We start from the raw sequence: 15,074 nt of genomic DNA on the forward strand, positions 1-15,074 counted from the left end.
CATCCATACTTGTTTTTGCATTTAATAAACAGTGTAACACACACTTGCTCTCAGTTAACTAAAACCCTGTAACAGCTCCTTCATTACTATGACATGTATCACTGCAAAGGTCCTTCTTTCCACAATTTGATGAGGAGTTCAGTAGTTATTGAATAGAACTGAATAACCTCGTAACTCTTGATTAGAGAATAGTGAAGTTGTGTACAGCTGGAGCGACTGGAGACGACATGATGGCACAAAGCCCGAGGCATCTCTTTTTAGTTGATGTTAAAGCTTTGGAAAGAAAATAAATCTCAGAGGAGTTCATTTAATAAAAAATGCACATTAAAAAACATTTACAACCATGTCACTGTGAAGAAAATATTGTCAATCAATCATCAAAACAAGGAAGCTGTCGAAACAAATAGGGTCTCGTTTGATGTTAGACACATGGCTTCAGCAACCAGACATGACTTGCAGCCTTGATTTGTAGGTTATGACCAGCAGACAAGTAGAGCGAGATGATCTATCTAAACTGTGGGAAGGGCGGTGGGGTGGGCTGTATGGTGCATCTCTGGACAAAGACTGCCAGAGGTCTACATTACTGTCAGCTGCCAACAAAGAGCCTGAAGTGGCCACTTCACTGTTAGGTCTTCATTAACCAGCACACAGATTCCTAATCTTCAGATGCAAGTGCCCTCTATGTCACAGTAGAGAACCTCTGCAACTGAACCACAGATACATTTAAAGAACAACAGAATTAAGTGTTTTAATGACCAGATTTACAGAATACAAGCATGTCTTTAATGAGTAATCAATAAAAATAAAAATAAATTATAAACTGTATATATATAATACACTTTAATATATATATAATACACTTTAATATTCTCCAATTTACCATTTTACCATAAAAAATAAATCTCATGTTGCTGTTCAATTATTAATCTCTACGTGTGGTAGACGATGACGGTCTTTAACCGGCACACACATCTAAACCGTTTTTGTGTTCCAAAAAGTCAAAAAAGTCAGCAACATAATTTTTAGCAACATTTTATTTAAAGTCACTTGTTTATTTGTGACTAGAGCTCAACACTTGTTTGCAGTTGTATAGTAGATGTTAAAACTGAAGTTCAGCCAATTTGAAAACAACTCACTGCCACCATCAAATAAAGTCTCAAACGAGTAAACAAACAAACAGCGGAGAGATTCTCAGAGCCCCCGGTAGATCTTGGTTCATGACTAACATTTGAGTCACGGCGAGTGCGACAAGTTGCTCCTCAGAAACTTATTTATGGAGCGTGCCACCGGCTGTGTTAACCAGACAAGTTACAAAAGTTTCAACTCAGGCACAGAAGATAAGAGAAGAAAGACGTTCTTATTCTTGCAAGAAACACTCTCAACACTTCAAATGTGTAAAAGAAATGCTTCCTTATGGTCTCCAGTGAATCTCAGGGTCTCAGAATTGGGTTGGGACGCGACAAGGACAAACAAACCCCACAGCCTAGTCAAAGGTTTCCGATGTGTCAGTTGCAATTAACTCACAGATTCTGGTGGAAGGTGACCGGCTCTGTGCCTCCGTGGTGGGCGTGGCCGGACGTGGGTCACGTGGCGTAAGGGTGAGCCGTTGGTCGGGAGGGTGGACAGACACTCCCAGGATGCCGAGTGAGACAGAGGAGCCGAGTGTGGCGCAGAGGGGGGGACAGGGGAGGAGCTGGGCTCGTCTCCCAGGCCTGAAGACATGATTGTCAGACAGGATGTCAACATGGCAAAGTACACTTTAAATTTTTTTTTTTAGTTTGTAAAAACATCTATAGGTTTTTAACAGGTTTGATTTTGTCATGGAAAACATCGACAAATGCAAGCAAGTTTGGCATTGATAAATTGATGGTGAGATGTTGGAGATGGAAACCACTTAGCATAAAATAAATAATTTAACTCAGATGGAAATGTCTCCAATGTGAAACCATAAAATGTGTGACGGTGAAAAATTATTCAGGGTTATGATTATAGCACTATAAAACAATTGAAGATTTATAAGGACAACTGTTTTTCTGTATTTCTGCCCCTTATTCACTGAACCAAATATTTCGTTGAGTGAATTTATGTTTTTTTATTGTTGGTGGTTTTACTGAATTTATTGATGGTCCTGTGAATAGTTTTAATGTTTTTATCATCACGAGTTTTGTTTTCAACATATGTATGTTGCACTGCATTCTCTGGTGTTTTGTTTGACTTTAGTTTTTTTGGTCTATTGATAAGTTTTGTTCAGCTTCTCCATTCTAGTGCTCTATGAAGTTCTTAATCTTATCTTGAGTTACAGTTTGTCTTTGAAGACTCTTTGAAGACACATTGGTTAGCTTTCTTTTCAGTTGAATAGAGTATCACAAAAGACAAAACAATGTTGTTTGAAACGAAATTAAGAATTATTGAAATAACAGAACTAACTAGATTAAGAATTAATTAATTAATTAGTTAAAATGGGCTATGTCACCCATGACTTTGCAATTTTATATTAATGTAAAACTCTAGATTGAAAGAGGAAACTTAGAATATGTTAAAAAAAATAGTCGCCAGTCGTTGCCATACATGATTATTAACTGTGATAATGTCTACTATAAGGTTATAAATACATGTTTTTAGTCTTGTGAATATGTTTGTAGCTCTCCATATAAAGATACAATAAAGAAATTGTGTGACACTTTGCTGTGAGAGTTGTGGGAATATATGAAGACACTTACTCAGTCTTGTGGACACCGGGCGTATTCTTCTGGTTCTGGAGCTCCGTTTCTTAATCGCCATCGTGTCCTATTGAGGATTAAATACACATTAAACTTGATTTCAACATTTTATATTGAACAGTCAGTTACTAGTGCATATATATTTATATAATATTATAATTGTCGCCACCAAAACACAAAATAAAGTGTCACAGTAATAATTAATTTAACCATTTTGAGCTTTGATTGCGATAAACAGCCTCAGGTGTTGGATTTAATTTCACCAATATCTTGTTTTGCTAGGAGAGTTTGACCATTATGTTTAAAATCACATCCCAAAGATTGTCGAGAGGGTCAACTTGTAAAGGTAATTTGGATCCTAAATCATCCTAAAGCATTCTGAAGCACTCATTTAAACCAGGTGTTTACCTTTCCAATGATGCCATTATATATTTACATATTTTTTAAATTCATTGTCAAAAGGGCTTACAACAACATTTCCATTTTTTTTTGTAAATTATCACAATGTTAAACATAGATAAAGTATGTCTTCTTCTTTTCCTTTCGACTGCTCCCTTCAGGGGTCACCATCTAACCTTGTTCTATGTATCTCCCTCTCTCTCACCAACCAACTTCATGTCCTCTTTCACTACATCCATAAACCTTCTCTTTGGTCTTCCTCTAGACCTCCTTCCTGGCAGTTCCAACTCCAGCATCCTTCTACCAATATACCCAGTATCCCTCCTCTGTACATGAGCAACCCATCTCATTCTGGCCTCTCTGACCTTATCATCTAAAACATCTAACATCTTCCTCTGATTGACTCATTCCTGATCCTATCCATGCCTTTTCCTCAGTGCCAAGTTCTCTAGACCATATAGCATCGCTGGTCTCACCACTGTCTTGTATATCTTTCCTTTCATTCTGGCTGATACTCTTTTATCAAACATTAATCCCTGACACTTTTGTCCACCCATCCCACCCAGCTTGAACATGTTTCTTCACTTCTTTTAGCACAATCTCTACTGCTCTGGACTAATTATTTTTCCTCCACCTGGTCTCAGCTCTCAACACGGATCACAATGTCATCTGCAAACATCATAGCCCACGGAGATTCCACACCTATAGCACACCTCATCGCTGTCTCACAGTTGGCCTCCATGTCCTGCCCCAGTCTAACAAACTTCTCTGCCACTCCAGACGTCCTCACACAGTACCATGGTTCCTCTCTCGGCACCCTATCATAGGCTTTTTCCAGCTAGGACATATGTTAAGTATGTAATGTGAGATAAATGTGTATTCTCTTCATTGTTATAGTATTTGCACTACCATTCAGTTGAAGATGGTATATAAATATAAAGTTACAAAGATACTTGTGCGATTTTGATTAGATCTGACTATGGGTCAAAATCGCAGTGTAACATACTAAGTAGGGGAGATTTCCAAACTTTAAGCTCCTTATGTTATGAAAAGGGAGACACCCATGAAAATCGAAATAGGTTAATTTTTGATACAATTTATACCATGTTTAAAATAAATAAAATGATGATGTTTTCCATAATTTAATCTACTTTCGGCAGATGTAAGGTCCATAATCCGCCTGTACTCTCTTTCTTCTCTCCTCCTGCTCTTTCTTGTATTTGGGGTAATTCGTTCTACAAATTATTTTTATACCTCACTGAGAGCTTCAGCTCACTATAATTGTCAGCTTTAATGTCTAGTGAAACGATTTCAGGGGCTACAGAGTTTAAAATTTGGGAGTGTTTAACACATACTTCCATTAACACAGCGTAACACAATATCATTTCAGAGCTCCAGCTGTATCATAATGGTGACTCTAGGGAGTGAGCAATTATGTATACACAGCACACACACACACACACAAGCACACACACAACACTTACGATTCCCAGGTTGACCCCAAGCTCTTCATCCGGAAAATCTAGAGACTCTGCCAGTCTGGGCTGACGGACGGTCCGACGGCCTGTCCCGACCTCATCCCAGCGCTTGGCCTGAGACACCTGCCGCATCTAAAGAAACACACACACAAACACACTTTCACACCGCATGACGACACATCACAACAGTGAGCTATGATCTAAGAGGGCATCTGCCCTTGTTCTCCACAACCTCAAGCTGCTGCAGAGAGGAAGAGTGAAGTGTTTCTGCCGATTATAAAAGCAGTGAAGACTCAGGAGAGGGTGAGCCCGGGCTGTGGCTGCCTGACCAACAGTACGATGGATGGAATGCAAAGCAGAGCATCTATTTCTGCGGGCTCTGCAAACATCGGATTTCAATCTCATCACGTCTGCTTTTCAAAATCTCATCCTGGCAACACACGTGTACTGCCGTCCTAAAGGTGGTGATCAAATATGTTTTATGTCCAGACTGAAGGTGGTCAAGAAAACTGACAGAAAAATGCAGAATTTACTATGTGACTGACATGATCTGAGTTGAATGTAAAAGGTCAGACAAATGGAAAAAGAAAAATGCTGACTGTTCAAAAGGCTTCAAAGACCAAGTTGTTCAACTCACATGTCGTCTGTTTTTAATCTTTCTTTCCTCGGACATCGACCTTAAAGGGCAACTAATGTGTAGATTTAAGTGTGTCTTAAATTGATCTTGGATCTCCATTGTATCATCAGTATGTGTCCGTTTGTACAAAACTCTTTTAATTGAAATATTTACATTAGAAAATGTGCTTAAGCCCCGCCCATTGAAAACTTTTGTTTTTTTCTCAAACTAAAATCTCGTTTACCATAACCAAACCCACTCTGTTGTGATTGGTCAAGCAGCAAGGTTTTTCACCGCAGGGCCATCAGTCCAGGAAGTCTCAACCTTCAAGGGAATCATGTAAAAAGAAAGAAGCGGCACGTTCTTCGCTCCGACCATTATTACGTCAGAACTACGTTTTCGTAACCTCTCGTTCTGTGAGACGGGGGAGAACTTTTAGTCTGAGTTTAATTCACTTAAATATAAACAACTGGCCTTAAAAAAAACAAAAAAACAAGCACGTAGCATTTTATACTTCTCAGAATGTATTTATTTTTATAGTTGAAGGGGATGCACATTAATAATTACTCGTATTCAATAATTAGGTTCAGTGTTTTTAATTATACCAGGGGAAAGAGTCGATGCTGAGGCAGCATTTTCCTCAATAGAATAGTTCAATATTTAGTGAATGTTTATTTTTACGAGAAAGCAGGGACACATGACAATAAGTGAAGCATGCTGTCCATCCTTAACATCAATAAACTAAATGTATTATTCAACTAATATTGACTGAACATTTGATATTCAAAATTGAAAAAAGTTTATAATCAACTATTGAGATGATTGGAAATATCAATATTAACAAAAAAAATCAAAAAAACACATATACTACACAAACATTTTCCTTAATTCGAAGCAAAACACATAAGATCCCATTGTAAAAATATGTTCAGAATTTGAAAACATACATATATATATACAGTATATATACTGTATATATATTTATAGCATTTCATGCAAGTACATTTTATGCTTAAGTCAATTAACAAAATGAACCAAAAAGATACATTTTTTAAACAATTACATTAAAATGAAATTACTAAATCAACAAAAACGGTACAGAGTTAAAAATAATTCAAATGAAAATTGTTAGATTACAATAAATTCCGGGTTATTCACAAGATATAGATTATTCTTTAGCTTCAAGTATATTATTAGTATATTATTACTATGTGATTGTTCTACTGTCTACAAAGAAGGCATGCAGGAAAGTGATATTACCAGTACCAGGGATTTATGGTTGTTGTACAGCTCTTGGAGGATCTGGTCCACAATTGAGTTGGTTAGATAGGAGACAACAGATAACTTCACCTCCCTGAGGACGAGAAATTTGCAGTTGCAGGTTTGTTAGTAGAAGCAAGTGAGACATACGGAAAAAATTCTTACTCCAACACTGTGTTGATATCCTCGGCCGCACGCTCCATTAAAGCGTTGCGAATCGATGAGCGAGGGATGGAGACTTGCTCCGAGATGGAGGACAAAGGTGGACTGATTCTCTCAGCTGCAGAGCAGGACATGGGGCACAGCTCGTGGCAGAGGGACACCATGGAGTCCACAACCACCTGGATGCACGGGAGATGTTCAATTTGGTTTAAAATCAATAAATGCACACAATCTACAAACATTTTTAGATGATAGCACGACATTTGATTATCTTAACATTCCTTCTCCGTCTTCACAAGCACCAAAAGTTGAGACAGAAAATGGAAAATTGACCCAATATGAGCCAGTTCATTTTAAATTATGATGGCTTTCATAGATTAAAAAAACAAAACGCTAAAATATATTTGGCTTTTACTTAATGTTCCAAAACTGATCGTGGTGTATAACAGAAGTTTTGATAGAATGTAACATATCCTCTGCATTTGTTTTTTTTTAAATAATTGAACTTCCTGTTCAACACTAAATTAAAATTAAAAAAAAAAAATTTTTAAGTGCATTTCCTAGAAATGTTTCATTCTATGTTTCTTCGAAGTCTGCTCTGACCTTTGATACATTTACAAATATACATTTGGTATGTTGCCGTCAGAAGAGGAAAGAGACTATCAAAAAATATACATTTTCTTGACTGGCAAATTTTCATGTGTTCCGGGTTATGGATAAATAATTTCAAAATCTAGAATGATAATAACCATTCACTAATTGCAGGAACAGCAGTTGGGAACAAGCAGAGCCAGAAAAATTAGCATCAGTCTTACCTGCAGTTCCTTGTCAGCAGCCTTGGCCAGTTCTCCGGCAAGATTGTCGAGACGCTGTCGGACTGGACCGTCCACAGACAGCACGTGTGCCAGTTCACACAGGGATGGATACAGCTACAAACACAATACACACACACATACACACACATGTACAGTCAGGAGAAAAAAAATGTGTAAAATTGAAATATCTTCTTGAAGAATGATAATGAGCAACAATAACCATTTGAAGCTCAAATAACTTTTGACGTATTTATAACTCAATATTCACAACTTACAGCCTTAGAGTTCCGGGCTTCTTTGAGGATTTGCTTGGCTGTCTGCACCTCCTCTCCGTCATCGCTGCCCTTGAGCATGCACACCTGCTGCTGCACTCGCACACACAAGCGCTCCATCACCTACAAATAAAGGGAAGCAGACAGATTTCAGTTTTCTCAAGTTAAGAACGAGATCAATTAAATCAATGTTAAGTCAGTTATAGTCATCTTCCTAATTCAAATGAACACAGAAAGTGGTTTGTGTCAACATATTTCTGGTTTGTGGTGCTTTTTATTCTCGGTTGAGGATAAATTGTTATTTTATTTAGAGGAAATATTATCACTCTGTTTATACCGTCACATTATGTGTCTTTTTCCGCCAAATTTTGCATTATATATATATATAATATGACAAACAACAATATAACGGTATATTGAGAGAAAATGTTTTTTTCCTTTTTATACATATGTTTCAGTATATACTAGACTGTACATAGACTGCATGCCTCTTTGTTCTATCTCTTTGTAACATATTCTGGAGCTGCTGAACCGTGAATTTCTCTAAGCAGATGAATAAAGTATCTATCTATCTATCTATCTATCTATCTATCTATCTATCTATCTATCTATCTATCTATCTATCTATCTATCTATCTATCTATCTATCTGTTGTTGTCTATGAAATATGGCACAATATAAGGAATATGGATTTTATCTTTTATTTTTTTCAAGAATTTCAAGAATTTAGCAATTTGTAAGGAGGTGCAATGAGAGGTTTGTGTGTGTATGTATGCATGTATTTTTAAAAGATCACGAAATGGATATATAACAACAACAACAACGACGACACAATGACTTTGGCGAAGAAGGATGCGAGTTATGTAATCTGACCTGCTCAGCTGTGCTGGTGACGAGTCCCTGGTGCAGCCGCAAAGCCTGCTTCTGGGAGAAACGCTGAGTCTGGTTATTCCTCAGCAGAGCCCGTTGGATCTGTCACAGACACAAGTCAACAAACGAGACGGAGGTGAGGCGGGGGATGTTCACAAACAGCAGCGTGGAGACAAGTCAATTTGCATGGTAATCAGAAGACCTGCGAGAGGTCTGTGTGATCTCAGCAGCCACAGAGCTCTAGTTATCTTGACTCAGCAGTCAGAGGCGTTCACAGCCTAATCATCTCTCGGAGAAAAAGAGAACAAAAGCCTCCTCAGAGAATTTGGGGTTTCTTCTTTGAGCACCTCAATCGAAAAATCTTCAACCCCTACATATTCATCTAACCACATGATGAATTATTTAGAAGACTCAAATAAGTGCTCACCTCAGAATATCTTGCACGGAAATGCTAATGTGGAAACAGATGTGGAGACAGATTGACGGGAAGTTTAGTCGGCAGGAGGATGATCTATTTATCTCCATCAACAGTGGTATTTCTCATGTAATAACATAAGGGAATGTTGTAAGATATGAAAGACATCTCATATTTCTCTCGCAGTGACAAAACTTATGATGAGTAATGATGTTTCGAAACAACTGACTATGATTTTCTGCCGATAAAAGACTCTTCAATGTCGACTGGTGGTTGCTCAGTGTTGAATGTGTTCAATTTTCTTCCATCCAGTTTCCATTTTTTACTGAGAGAGTCAAGTATACGTTTCTGTGTGGAATGGTTGAACAAATATGAATTAACAACGTCTTATTCAGGAGAATGAAAGTCGAGCAGCCATTTTATGTCTACGTTCTAACAGAAATGTGCTCTGAATTGTCAAGAAACATAAATCTGAAGACAGAGGAAGAAGGAAATGTTCCTGAGGGGAAAGTAAAAAGGTACCAAACAATGCCTCGGGGTGAGGCACATAGTCTGCAGTATTTTTGATCTTCTGTAAATGACTTTGGCAAACAAGTCATTTTCAGGAAAAAGGATAATACTGTGCCTCCAAAAAAATGACTGGCAAAATCACTTTAATCAACATTTCTAAAAAATGTTTCACCTTTCATTTTATTTCATTTCATGAATGGAGATATTATCCGTTTTCTGTCCTTTTTGTTTAATGTTTTACCAGCATATTCCAAGTTTCATGTTGTGGGAATTATTAAAAGACATCGAGGGATTTTATTTTTTTCCAACAACACTATGCAACATTGTGATTTTTTCCTTGTATTTTCTGCGAAGGGTCACCCAGAAGAAACCTCTAGCTATTATTATAGAGGTTCTTTACTACACAACTTTGGCAGAGTGACTCGTCTGGTCATGACAGTGGGTTGAGAAAGCATGCAGTCATTTCCATAATGGCTGAAGTACTGAGAGGACTCATAATTCCAGGCAGACAAAACGGGTAACCACCCAAAAATAATCTTTCACTTGTTTTGAAAAAAAACAAGTGAGGAGTGGGGGATTTCAAGACAATGCTTTAACACAGTGCAAGAAAAGTCGTCAAATCTTTGCCTAGTGCCACTATAGCACTATATGCTGTGCAAAAATGTTGTGTTTTGTTTTACATTTCACCTCAGTCACTAAGAATTTAACATGCCAGTGCTTGCCAATTCATAGAAAAGCACATCAATATAAAATAATAAAAATAGTAAGTAAGTAAAGTAAGTACATTTTTATTTATATAGCGCTTTTCCAGACCAGGGTCACAAAGCTCTTAAACAATCAATACAGTATATACTTTAAAGGGCAAGATAAAACTGATAACACAACAGGAGTTCCAGAAAATCAAGCAAAAGCCTGAACAAATAAAAACGTCTTAAGATGTTTCTTGAAGGAGTCAGTAGATCCATCAAGCGCAAAGAGAGAGGAAGATCGTTCCAAAGCTTTGGAGCAACAGCCTGGAAGGATTTCTTTCCTCTGGTCCTGAACCGTGTACGAGGAACTGGCTGGATCAGATCAGTAATGTAAGGAGGAGCCTGACCATGAATAGCTCTGAAAGTAATAACCAGAATTTTAAAGTTGATCCTGAAAGAAACTGGAAGCCAGTGAAGAGTTTTCAGGATCGGAGAAATGTGAGTTCTTCTACTAGAGCGGGTCAGAATTCTCGCTGCAGAGTTCTGAATCAACTGCAGGCGAGACAGCTCCTTCTTGTTAACACATGAAAACAAACTGTTGCAATAGTCCAGGCGAGAAGACACAAACGCATGGATTAGAAGCTCCAGATCATGTTGTGACAACATTTTCCTAAATTTAGAGACTAACCCACCGTTTCCAATATATTCAATTAAAATAATTGTCCTCTGATCCATCTCTCCATTTTTTCCCTATTTTTTTATATCACATCCAATTGTTATGCGGACGATACCCAATTGTACCATTCAGCCAAAACCCTCCAGTACCCTCTCTTGCATCTCCCTCTGTGACCGCCTTCAAGATTCAATTAAGTCCTGGTTCTCCTTAAACTTTATAAAACTCAACCATAGCAGAACTGAACTTATTCTCATTGCCTCAAATCCCCCTGTTGCAAAACGAAAACCGTCCATCAACTTCTCCTCTTACACCTCCAGGTCTTACAGGTTAAAAAAAACTTCGGCACCATCCTTGAGAGCATCCTTTTCTTCCACGCTCACATCAACAACATCATCTGGTCATCTTTGTATAGTCATCAGCTCCTTCTTTTAGCCCCCAAATTATTGCACCTCCATACCCTCTTCACGAGTGTCCTCACCTTAGCCAGCGCTTGGTCAGTCTTCTCGGGGGCATTTCGGTGGGCCTGAGCGACATCGCTTAAGGGGAGTGGCATGTACTGCAGAGTGAAGTTGCTAACAAGCAGAGAGAAAGAGAAGAGACATTTGTCATATTGCTGCAGGATGGCAATGTTAACAAGGAGGAAAACCAATGATCTGATTTTCCAATCAGTCAGAGACACTTACAAGCTTCAACATCACAACAAACCTTACACATCCACATGGACGTTTGATTGACACCCACTTGTAAGGAGTGATGAAATGTTGTGCAACAGAAAACTCTCAGTAGTTACCCATCTGTCATGTTGGTGCTTATGTCTTTTGCCGTTTTATGTGTGTATCCTGCTTCAAAAATGTGGTGTGTTGCCTTACTGCTCCAGCGCCCGCGCCACATCTTGGAAGCCCGTCGCTGTTGTGTTGTTGCGGTCCCATGTTACACTCCTGAGAGGAATCAAACCACCGGCAAATGGAGAGAAAGAGAGAAGAGAAGATCAGTGGCATCTGACTCAACACATAACAAGGAAAAATGTTGTTTGAAAAAAGGCAAATCTAGAGGGAGAGTTGTTAGCAGAAACATATATTAGTGTCAGACGTGAGATAAACTATCAAATATGATGCAGCTATTCAATGACACAGTGGCAGGCAGGAGGGAATGAGACCAGCAAATAGTCGCAGACACATTCAGGTTTACATCACAACTTTGGGAAACTTTGTCTGTACAAGTAAAGACACTATTTTATTGTTTTTATTATTTTTATGCTCGTCTTAACGGAACATGGTCCATGGCTGCTGCAGTTTAAAGACAGATAGGTCATTGGTTGATCTAAAAAAATCCTGATTTGGATCCAAAAGTTAGACTGTAAAATCTAAAAATAAAAAATATATTAAAATCTATTCAGAATGTTGATGCTGTTTACAAACCTACAAATCCAAACATTTTAACAGATTGTCCTAGGTTGTGGTGATAGGTTTCAGTTGAAAAGAGGATGTAATACAAAACTTCTTCTAGTCTTGTTCAACACATTTCTGCCTCTGGGCCTTTTTTTAAGGCTCCTTTCACCCTTCCCTCACCCCCACACAGACTCTTCCAGCTATCTCCTGGGCTCAACTCAGACTTGCTATCTTATTTCTTTCACAGTTCACTTAGTCTCTGAAACTTTCAGCAGTAAAATTTCACCATTTTTCATCATTTACATCCTCTCCCTTCTCAAAATGCCGGGCAAATTCTTCCGCACAAACGTTAAGAATATGTGTTAAGATGCTAACCTGAGTGTTGTGTTGATCTGCAGAGCTTTACTTAGCATCTTGGCACCAGTATCCTCCAAACCGTTTCCACTAAGGTCCACTTTTTTGAGACAGGTGTTGGAGCCCAGAGCATTAACAAGCACTGTTCCTCGCTGGCGGAGTCTGGAGTCAGCAAGGGACAAAGACTGCAAGGCCTGGATTGAGATGGAGGACAACATAAATGTGTTCATTTTTTCCCCAATCACCTCCATACTTTACATGTTCCATTATTCACTTTGCTTTATTCTTCTTACATTCTAGGTCAACTCAACAAACTGTTTCCATCAAAAAGCAGCTATTCAATTTAGCGGTTTCTAATGTCAACTATTTGCTTTAATGTGATTATAAATTAAATGTTTTAAATGCAACATTGGAAAGAATGTTTTAAACATTAATGACATGGTTATAAAAACCACATAGTGTCAGGAACTTGGAAATCACCTGCTGCTGATAAGATGAGGTTTGCCTGAAATGGGTGTACAAAGTTAAATATAATAAAGCAGACATTGCTATCTAGTGGCCTATAAAGAGTGAGGCCATTGACTGAAAAGGCTCCATTAAACAAGGTGGCTGCAGGCTGTATTTTCCTGGAGAGTGGTCAGCTGATGGAAATTCTTAGAGCAGTTAATTGCAGGGAATTCATGAGGACACAATTACCGGTGGACCACTTCATACCACTTTATGTATCTTTGAACGAAGCATACATAGGCGCCACTCATGTCGCTCATCCTACAATCAATAAAAATATACGACACACTGATATAAGACAAAGAAGTCCCTTTAAGGTGTTGAAAGTCACGATCCATACTTAGAGATGATTGTTTCCCGTTATAAGAACTGAAAAGTCCTTTTTTTTATAGAAAAATATCTGCATTGCACATCGGCCCGTTTGCTGAGTAACTTTGATTATGCATTCATAATATTAATTATTTAATTATTATTAAACATCAGGCAACCCGAAGGCCATGAACAGCCTTTTAAGCCTTTTGTGAAATTTAAAATAGCAGGGATACATGAACATGTCGCTGATTTATTTATTTCTTTTGTTCAAGGTTTCTATTTGTTTATTGAATTTTGCTGAAATATCATTTATTTAAAAAGGTTTTAACTTAACATTAACAATACATTATTATTATTATTATTATTATTATTATTATTATTATTATTATTATCCTTTTACAACATAATGTTTTACTCAACTATTGTCGACTATATTAAGATTTTCTTTACAGTTACAAAACCATGTTACTAAACCTACTAAGCCTTATTCCAGCTCGTACAAACAATTTGGAATATCCTCATAGCCCACTGAAGAGAAGTCTTGAGTTATTCAGATTTTTTATTTACAAATTATAACTTATCTGAAATATTTACTTTTACACGTTATTTATTTTTTCAGCTTTTTAAACAAAGTAAATAACGTCAATACATTTTTTTTCCCTTAATTTTAGAATATCTCAGGGATAGGGATCCGAAGGGAAATTAGATTTATTAGTGTTTTCAGTGTTTCACATTTAGGTGCATAATGTTTTTTTTTTTTAGAAAAATCATCTCAGTCTAAATATTTTACATCAATGTTTAATACTGAGAATAAAATTTCAAGTATTAGTGTTACTCTCTCTCTAAGCTGGTTGTGTAACACAAAGCCACATCATCCCATTAAATTTGACCATTGGTGCTGCTGTAAATGTAGTACTACACACGCATCAGTGCAAGCGGAGCTCACTTGTGAGCTATTGCTACCAACAGTGTTAAAGAAATGAGCTAGCTACTTGTCAAGATGAATTTACTGAGAAGAGAGTGGAAGGGATGCCCCAGAGGTCTGAATAGAGACCAGATTATCAACTTTGTGGAAACATACTGTAGAAAAAGCAAACAGAAGAAGTGAGCCACGGTCAACATTAGCTGCTGATGCAAGTGATTAGAGGTTCACTCTTAAATTGCATGACTCTGTGTACGCCATGTTTTGTAACCGGAAGCTTTATCGATTAAGTTCCTCCTGCAAAATAATTCCCATCCCTGTCTATCAGAGCACAGGGTGGTTAGATGAGAGGGAAATGTTCACTTGATGGTTCAATAGTGATTCAATATATGGCTAATTTCTGTCCAGTTACTTCAAAACGTCAGTCAGAGGAGTAAGTTTATATTCATTATTCTTTATGTAATTTATAGATTTTGAGCAGATGGCTAAGATGTCAGGGGACTTTGCTTCTGACTGTCGTGGTAAAGACCTCAGCCCAAAGTCAAGTGTCAAGATCATTTGAAGTGGTAACTGTTTTTTCTTCTGGTTGATAGACTCAGAAGGTTAACATTTATTAAAGTCAAATAAACATATTATAGCTATATCATTAAAAATAAAATAATTCATATTATGGAGCGAGTTTACAATTAACTGACAATGTAACCCTGAT

General features: G+C 37.6%; 1 protein-coding gene across 1 annotated transcript in view; it reads right to left on the bottom strand.

Moving 5' to 3' along the window:
- The window catches only part of carmil3 (capping protein regulator and myosin 1 linker 3), an 85,654-nt gene that overhangs the window by 12,107 nt on the left and 58,473 nt on the right, over positions 1–15,074 (bottom strand). Inside the window, exons 21-31 of the mRNA XM_087810729.1 lie at positions 12,646–12,818; positions 11,752–11,820; positions 11,361–11,454; positions 8,596–8,694; positions 7,726–7,845; positions 7,451–7,564; positions 6,639–6,814; positions 6,480–6,567; positions 4,604–4,729; positions 2,721–2,787; positions 1,525–1,712 (exon numbers count right to left, since the gene is read on the bottom strand). Of these exons, the coding sequence (XP_087666855.1) occupies positions 1,525–1,712; positions 2,721–2,787; positions 4,604–4,729; positions 6,480–6,567; positions 6,639–6,814; positions 7,451–7,564; positions 7,726–7,845; positions 8,596–8,694; positions 11,361–11,454; positions 11,752–11,820; positions 12,646–12,818 (1,314 nt within the window). The remainder of the gene's footprint in view (positions 1–1,524; positions 1,713–2,720; positions 2,788–4,603; positions 4,730–6,479; positions 6,568–6,638; positions 6,815–7,450; positions 7,565–7,725; positions 7,846–8,595; positions 8,695–11,360; positions 11,455–11,751; positions 11,821–12,645; positions 12,819–15,074) is intronic.

The sequence above is a fragment of the Callionymus lyra genome, chromosome 16 (genome assembly GCF_982586985.1).
Source record: "Callionymus lyra chromosome 16, fCalLyr1.hap1.1, whole genome shotgun sequence".
Taxonomy (NCBI): domain Eukaryota; kingdom Metazoa; phylum Chordata; class Actinopteri; order Syngnathiformes; family Callionymidae; genus Callionymus; species Callionymus lyra.